The following is an 8452-nucleotide window of genomic DNA, read 5'->3' as shown; positions in this document are numbered from 1 at the left end:
TTATTCTGGCTCCTTGAAGGGGAGGGATTAAACCGGAAGGGCAAAGACAGAAGAAAGAGGAGCAGGCAGGCAGGCAGAGAGGCTGTTAGGAGTTTGGTTTTTATTGTTATCACGTATGTGGCTGGGCGCGGAACGGCCCAGGCCACCCCTGGCCCTGGAGGAACAGGCAGCAAGATGGCTCTGGAGACACTGGCGCTCGGGGTGTCAGGACTTAACGGGTTCCTCCTAACATGAAGTGCAAACTCATTCACAGCCAGATGTCCCCAGGAGGGCGAGGCTGTCCCAGCTGAAGGCACTTTAACCAGGGCGCACGTCCAGGGCCAGAGTGTTTGCCTCCTGGTTCCTCTGGTACGTGTCGACGCCACTGCGCCGGTGCCCCAACGCGACTGGGCGAGTGTGCCAGGGCCTGCTCACTGGAAGAACTTCTTGTTAGGGCTGCTAGCGTGGTCGATGAGCAGCTGGCACGGGCTGAACTGTGTTCCGTAGGCGGCCTCGTACTTCCTGAGCCGGTCCACGATGTTCTGAGCACCACACAGATCCACGAAGCGGAAGGGCCCTAGAAGGAGAACCAGGACTTTGCTGAAGGGGACGACAAGACGAGCTCTAGGATAAAACAAGCTACCTTCCCAACTTGCAAGACCAACCTCCAAGACATGGGGGAAAGCCGAGCCCGAAGACCGCGCCGATGTCCCCCTCTGTGGGTGTGGCCAAGATCCCTTCCTGCAGGCACATGACGGCCTCGTTCACAAATCTGGTCACCAGGCGGTACTGAATGTCTTCGTCAGAGGAGCTGCCGACAGGGAGAGACAAGGTAGAGGAAGCGTCACGGGGGGAGGGGTGCAGGGGCTGCAGTGCAGAGATGAGGGCCGGCCTTGCTCCTGGGAAGATGGCTGAGCTCCTTGCCCTAACTAACCAGAGGCTGGCACCTGGAACGGGGCTGGGTGGAGCAGACGGACTCTCCTGCCAACATCAGCCATCAATGAGAAATGATAAAGAGGGCTGGGGGAGGGTGAAGGGGGCCTAGGATGATAGTTTCTCTAGTTGCTCTCCAGACCTTCAGAGGGAAGGCTGGAGCAGGGATCTTTCCAAGGCTCAGCTACAGTCCTTATCACGATGCCTGGCAGAAAATGAGGACATTTCAGAAGGGCAGAAGTATTCTGGTCAGGTAAGGTGATTATCACAGGGAAGAGGAAGACGGCTGAGAAGCTCTGGGCTGAAGAGAAACAGGTTCTCACGCTATTAGGTACTAAAGTGAACTCACACGTCCGACTTCGGGGGCACCTTCAGACTTGCCAAAATACCATCCATGTCAGAATTCACATTCTTACTCTTCACACCCTCCTGGTAGATGTAAAAGCCCTTCCCAGACTTGCGACCTAAAAGAAGCCAGAAGCGGGAGAATTACCAAGTCTCAGAGCCTGGGCCTGCTAGTCTGCTGTAAAGCTCGAGCCTCTCAACTGTGTTCCTGAATTTGTCTGTCTAGCTAACCCTACAAATTTAGTGTTTGTCGGCAGAGTCGGCAAAGAAGGAAAAATGATCTTGTGTTTCTTAGGGCTTGAAAATCTGTGTATGTGGATGGGAAAGGCCACTTGGGTGAGCTTTAATGTCCAGCTATGCGACACCAGGACCTAGGATATGCCCTGGTCCTAGTGGTGATTTTGCTGTTCCTTTGCCCAGAGAGAGCGCCACGGGGCCGAGTCTGCTCCTGCAGCGTCACAAGTGTGTTAGAGGCCTTGGGCCCGATGAAAAGGCCTGTCTTGCGTACCTTGGGCAATGGCAGAGCCTAAGGCCAGGGTTCTGCCTAACAGGTTGTGATGAAACCATTTAAAAACTTCCCCATGATAGTGGGCTCTGAGTTCAGGAAAAACTCCTACGTGGGCCTTCTGTAACTGTGTGTCTCAGGAAACTGTTCTGACGGTGTTATGTTCCTCTGCGGCTACTCACCCAGGAAGCCCCTGGACACCATCTGCTTTAGCAGTTCTACGCTTCCACCTCCAAACCGCTCCCCAAAGGCTTTGCCCAGATCTTCTGATACGTGTTTTGCTACATCCACACCCACTTCATCGACCAGCGTGGCAGCACCCACAGGAAAGCCAAAGCTTGTGGTAAGGGCATCCAGCTTCTTAGGCTCAACTCCTTCCTGAACGGGAGGTAAGCAGGGAACTTAGGGGAGGAAGGCATTCCAGACCCTCCCGCAAGGGCTCCCCACGCTGGCCCTCCTGCACCCGCTTCTTCTGGGTGCTGCCGGGCCAGGACTGGGGCTGTCCCACTCAGGGAAAGCAAGGGTTTGGGAGCCACTGGGGGAAAGTCTGAGCCTGCCCTAACCCACTGCACTTCTCGGACTGAACGACTTCATTTCAGAGATGAATACATTATTCATTCCTTCCTTGTCTGCAATTCTGAATCTCAGTAGTCCTGAGATTCCGTGGCAGACAGGGTGAAGTTTCCCACAACTCAGAGAAGAGACCGCCCCACAGAGCAGTGTGGTGGAGCCCCCGAGCCTGTCCGAGGAGGTGTCCCCAAGGAGGTATGCAGAAGCTGCTCCAGCACCTATCAGACCAAGTGGGCCTGTCTGTCTGTCTGGATGCTCCCGCCTCAAAGGGAGGCAGCAGCTGTGCAGAAGAGCACATCAGGAGGCGTTTGGTCCTAGTGGAGGAGGGAGGGGGTAAGGGAGCAGAGCTAAAGTTCTGCCCCTTGTAGGGCAGCCAAGCCCATGATTTCCCACCACTGTGTGGAAGGATCGGGCACAAATGGGGCTTCTTGGAGAAGAGTCTGGACTTGGTGTATTAGAAGGAAGCCTGTTCCTCATCTTGACAGTACTAGTCTGGAGGACTGGTTTAAGGAGTGAGTGGAAGATGCCGCCAACATTCCGAAAGCAGTACCGACCTGGAGGATTCTGAGGACTTCAGACATCATGGGTGCGAGACACCTGGTAGTGTAGAAGCCAGGTCCGTCCTGCCAAGGGAGAATTTGTGAGCTCGCTGGCCCCTCTGCTGTAGGTACGACACGAGGCTGAAAGCAGGCTCTCTTCCCCACATGTCATTTCAAAATTCAAGGCAATTTATATTCCCAAACAGAATCGTTAAAATTACATTGCGGGGGAAGCCACAGCCAAGGCAGCACGGCACAGGGTTTCACAGCCACCCGCAAGTTCTGGAATGGCTGGGAGACCCTGCCACGTCCCAGACACTCTCCTCTCAGACCCTGACTCAGCAGCACAGTCCACACCACTGTCCACACTGCACACAAGGGGAAATCATACCAAAAGGTGACCTATTTCCCCCAAAACAGTTATAAACAAACAAGCCTGAAGGTATAAGGAATCTTAACAGAACTTTGCCCACATCCGCTGCTCTGTTACACAGCTCCTTACCTTAACCACGATGATGACCTTCCCCTGCTTGAGCCCGACGGCTACCGCCGAAGCGGTCGTGTCCTTAGATGTTTTCTCGGTTGTGATAATCTCCAACAGCTGCATCTTGTCCACAGGAGAGAAGTAGTGCATGCCGATCACCTGGCAGGGGGGGCACCAAGACAACAGATCTAAGAGCACGGAGGAGGAAACCAGCTAGCACTCATTTTTTTGCTAGGAAAGCAAGGGAGATCCGGCTGAGTGGTTTGGCTCTGCGGTTCTTTGATAAAAAGTTCAGTATGTTCAGAGGGCTCATTGGAATCTTCCTCTTCCATCTGCTTCTAGAGCTTTCACTGAGGGCAACAGATCCTACCAACAATTAGTGCCAAAATCACAGCTAATGGCCAAATTAGATTTATCACAGAAGCATTCATTCCTCACTCACGTTACTGATACTGAGGTTTAGAGGTGGGGGATGCAGAGGTAGGCAGAAGAATCCGTTAATACGCTAGACTGTCAGATGTGTCTGGATTTTACACAGATAGGTCTCACTACCAGGATACTGGGTTTAAATAGCATTTAACATTCTGGGCCATCTGGGTGACTCAGTCGGTTGAACGTCCGACTCTTGGTTTCGGCTCAGGTCATGATGTGGGGGTCACTGAGATCAAGCCCTGTGTCGGGCTCTGAGCTCAACGGGGAGTCTGGGAATCTCTCTTTCCCTCTGCCCCTCTCCCCCACCCCCACATTCTCTTTCTCTCTTTCAAATCTTAAAAAAAATTTATCAACATTCAAATGCACTTGAAGATTCGTTAAACCAATGGTTCTCAAAGTGAAGTAGCTGGACCAGCAACACTAGCATCGCCTGGGAAATTCAGAACTACAAATTCTCAGGCCCACCTCAGACCCAGACCTACTGAATGAGAGATTAGGGGCAGGGTCCAGATCTGTGTTTAGGAACCCTTCCAGGGGCGCCTGGGTGGCTCAGTCGCTTAAAGCGGCTGCCTTCGGCTCAGGTCATGATCCCAGGGCCCTGGGACCGAGGCCGCATCGGGCTCCCTGCTCAGCGGGGAGTCTGCTTCTCCCTCTCCGTCTGCCACTCTGCCTACTTGTTTTGTCAAATAAATAAAATCTTTATTAAAAAAAAAAAACCTTCCAGGTGATTCTGATACATGCTGAAGTTCAGAACCTCCTACTTAAGCTGACAATTAGTCCTCCCAACTGAATTGCTGTGGGAGAGAACAATTTAATCATACAATGTATAGTTCTGCTCCCCCTACCCTTGCTTTAAGATATAACTAATGATATCTACCATTTATTGACTGCTGGCTATCCACTGTTCTTTAGTACACTTTCCATTTATTCCTTACATTTAATCCATCACTCTGAACTAGTCAGTCTTATCTAGATGAGGAAAAAAGTCATTGGGGGTTAAAACTGGTAGCTCAGGGTCAGTTAGTGAATGGCAATGGGATTCCATCACAGTTGGCCTGTCTCCAAAGCCTGCCTACTCTCCATTATGTAATGCACAAGTTACTTCAATGTCCCATAAACTTACCAATCCAAAGTTGCTTCTAAACCCTAAACTGTTCCTTATGTCTAAACTAAAAAGACAGGGGCGCCTGGGTGGCTCAGTCGTTAAGCATCTGCCTTCAGCTCAGGGCGTGATCCCAGCGTTCTGGGATCGAGCCCCACATCAGGGTCCTCTGCTAGGAGCCTGCTTCTTCCTCTCCCACTCCCCCTGCTTGTGTTCCCTCTCTCGCTGGCTGTCTCTCTCTGTCAAATGAATACAGAAAATCTTTAAATAAATAAACTAAAAAGACAGGACCTGAGTCAGACTCAGACTTCTGAGCAAAAGGAATTAGGCTTTATGACCTATAACTTATTCATAATAAAACGCACAGACCTTAAGGTATTCATTTGGATAAGTTTTGACAATTATATATACACTCATGTAATCACTACCCCAAGCAAAATCTATCTACATTATTCAAGAAAGGTGTGTCAAAGGTGGCCAACTTGTCCTGGATAAACAGATGGCTGGTTGCCCTCCCTGTGCCCCTTTGAGCTTAATTTTACATAACGGGGGAAGTAGGTGACAGAAGGTATCCAGCTACCTGGAGGACAGACTGCAAAGCACAACGCTTTCCCCACTCCACTGGGAGAATGAGAAGTTAGCATCAAAGAGTCTCCTTCACTGACTTAAATGCTGCCGAGGCGCTCTGAGTGATATGACACAGCCAGACTGTCACTCTGCCTTTATACTGTTTCTGTGTCTTCCCTCAGTGTCACACTTCTCCCTGTGACCTTTTCCTGCCATCCCTGAACCTGCCTCTGTCAGGCCCCATTCTGCTCCCAATCTTTGGTGTGCTAAGAAATAAGATTACCTTGCCTTAGTGAGCTACCAGAATAGGAGTAAACAGACTTGTGTTTTCAATGTAAGGACTCTATCTTCATTTCAGCTGCTTAAAGGTCTTTTCTATTTCCTTCCTAGTTTTGGCTGGCTCTGGTTAGCTGAGGCTGATTGCTAGAGAGGTGAAGGGTTTTATTTCTCCTTGAGTGATTTCACTTTCCCTGCGTTACTCTGGTAGACAACAGAAGCCCGAAGATAAATTTCCAGGCATCATTCCAAATACTCACTGGAAGGGCTTCTGCCCTTTCATGTCCCAGGTAGCAGCTCTAAGTGAACCCACAGGTGGACACGCTTCACCGCACCCCCGATCTATTCCTGGATGTGGAACTGGAACCAAACCTGTCTTAGATCGTCACCACTGTCTGCTCTGTAGCTGAAGTGATCAAAATTTTGGAGTATCCCCTCTTATTTTAGAGCCTATCTTTATTTCTTAAAATTTTAAAAATGTTTCTGAAGATTTTATTTTTTTGAAGTAATCTCTACACCCAGCATGGGGCTCAAACTCACAACCCCGAGATCACGAGTCGCGTGCTCTACCGACTGGGCCAGCCAGGTGCCCCGCGGGCCTATCTTAAATACCTAATCGTAATAAAGGTAGGTTTTACGAGCTGTTAGTGATGCAAATCACCTATAACAGTATACTTTGGTTGTACTTCACTTATCCCAGCATCTCACAATTGTCACAGTATTAGCTTCTCTGTGCCCAGTTTGGGGGAAGACATCATCACCCCCTCCACCTCACAATCCACACCAGGCCCTTCTCATTTTCTATGCCCTCCTCAGGATGCCCACGGCAGGAAAATACTTTGGGGTCTTCCCTCTGTTCAGAATTTACCTTCTCAGGTCTTTTGCTGACAGCAGCAATCTCATTGATTGGGAGAGCAGATGTGTTACTGGCAAAGATACAGTGATCCGGAATCACCTGCGGGGGAAAAGCATTTAAGAATGTGTCACGTAGGCCTGGGAGATGACTGGAGCCCAAAGCGGAGCTAAGACATGAAACCTGGGCCGGGCCCCGCCACCCCCACAGCTGCTCAGACAGTAGGTCCTATTCAGCCAACATTTACAACCACCCGGTGCTTCTGTGATGGGGACTGTGTTGGCCTCGTTCTCTTTCCCATTCAGCCTTCTTCGAGTTCTGGCTCAGCGTCCTAACCTGGAGGCTGCATCTCAGGAGTCAGGTAAATAAGACACCTCAGATAAATACCGAAAAGATAACCTTGAGTCAAATCTCATTCATTTCAAGATCCAGCATGCGTATCAATCCCTCTTCTTGTTTGGATCTGCCCTCGAATCCAAAAGCTGATGATCCCCCCACCTTTTACCTTTATAAGAACAAGCCAGGACATGCACGCCTCACTCATTTTATACAGGGTGCTATTAGAAAACTGTGCACCTCTGTAATTAATCTATGGCACACGAATCCTATTAACCGTTAGCTTTATCATCCTGGAGAACAGTCTCTAATGGAGACTGTCTCAGCATTCTGTTCATGATCCCAAGTTATTCATGTATTCAGCTGTGTGCACAGAAAACATGGAAGGCACACCTGTTAAATTTGTGCATACTGGGACAGGCAAAATCCTAACACAGGAGATGGGAATCAAGGTTCAAGATACAGGCAACACACTGAAAAGCTGAGTGTAAAATAACATCAATTGTAACGGGGACAAAGGTAAAATACCACATTAAGATTTTTCTAAATAGAAAATGGGGAAAAAGCTAGAGAGGCACCTGTTGGACAAAACCTGGCTCGGCAGTCAGCTTGTGTAAGGCCCCCGGGGTTTTTAGTTAATCAAAGTGTGAGATGAAAGCAGAGCGTGACTGCTAGGAAGTGAAGAGGCTCGAGTGGCATGTCTGAGCGCTACGGCGCCTCACGCTGGTGGGGAAACTCTATGAAGAGCAGGCCGATGTCTCCAAAGAGAGCTGGCACCAATTCCACCCCTCCTGTTTCCCGTGGGGCTCTCCTCCCATCCAGGGGTAAAGTCTACTTCCGCCTCCGGAGTCTCGTGACTTGCTCTTACCAACTGAAAGCAGGAGTGACACTCTGAGCACCAGGCCTTAAGAAGCCCTGTTTTTTTGCCCTCTTGGAAGCCAGAGGTCAACGCTGTGGAGTTTGTTCAGAGTCTGCACTTCCTCTTGATCTGATCCCTCTTTCTCTTTCCCTTCCCTTGATCACTAGTTTCCCAACTGCTAAAACTAACACATCCTTCTCCATGCCGCTAGTCCCAAACCCAGATTTTCCAGAGCAAAGGCCATCACCTAGTCAGCTGGTCAATGCTCTTCTCTCCATGCTGCCTGTGTCTGCTTGCGCTGCTCCTCGGGGTCTACCTGCCCTCGGCTCAGGTACCCTCAAAGCCTCAGGAACACACCTACCTCTCTGCGCCGAAATGCCACTTAGCACAGAGGGGATACAATCCACGCAGCTCCTCTGAACCTTCTCCCTCGGCCCAATCTACATTACCCTTAGTTGAAAGGAAAGGTTTTCCAATGCACGGATTCCACAGTGGAAGCCGTCCCAAACAGAGCTGCTCGTCTTTAGTTTCTCAGCCCTCCGTAGGCTGTGTGGTAGAGCGGGGACCGTCCTCATGCAGAGGCAACTGTAAGACTACGGCCACTACTCAGGACACCGGGAGTGCGGCGAGCCAGTGCCATTTCGTGTGCACAATCTTTTTTTTTTTTTTTTT

At 50.2% G+C, this 8452-nt stretch overlaps 1 protein-coding gene across 1 annotated transcript in view; it reads right to left on the bottom strand.

Moving 5' to 3' along the window:
• Nucleotides 1-80: 80 nt before the first annotated feature.
• HADHA (hydroxyacyl-CoA dehydrogenase trifunctional multienzyme complex subunit alpha) overlaps nucleotides 81-8452 on the bottom strand; it is a 45756-nt gene continuing 37384 nt past the window's right edge. The window contains exons 14-20 of the mRNA XM_002913786.4: nucleotides 6601-6687; nucleotides 3374-3514; nucleotides 2887-2955; nucleotides 1945-2140; nucleotides 1262-1376; nucleotides 645-790; nucleotides 81-556 (exon numbers count right to left, since the gene is read on the bottom strand). Coding sequence (XP_002913832.2) covers nucleotides 411-556; nucleotides 645-790; nucleotides 1262-1376; nucleotides 1945-2140; nucleotides 2887-2955; nucleotides 3374-3514; nucleotides 6601-6687 — 900 coding nt within the window. The 3' untranslated portion in view covers nucleotides 81-410. The remainder of the gene's footprint in view (nucleotides 557-644; nucleotides 791-1261; nucleotides 1377-1944; nucleotides 2141-2886; nucleotides 2956-3373; nucleotides 3515-6600; nucleotides 6688-8452) is intronic.

Source organism: Ailuropoda melanoleuca, chromosome 4 (assembly GCF_002007445.2).
Source record: "Ailuropoda melanoleuca isolate Jingjing chromosome 4, ASM200744v2, whole genome shotgun sequence".
Taxonomy (NCBI): Eukaryota; Metazoa; Chordata; class Mammalia; order Carnivora; family Ursidae; genus Ailuropoda; species Ailuropoda melanoleuca.
Note: the sequence above shows the minus strand (reverse complement) of the source record. Positions and strands in the feature narration are given on the sequence as shown.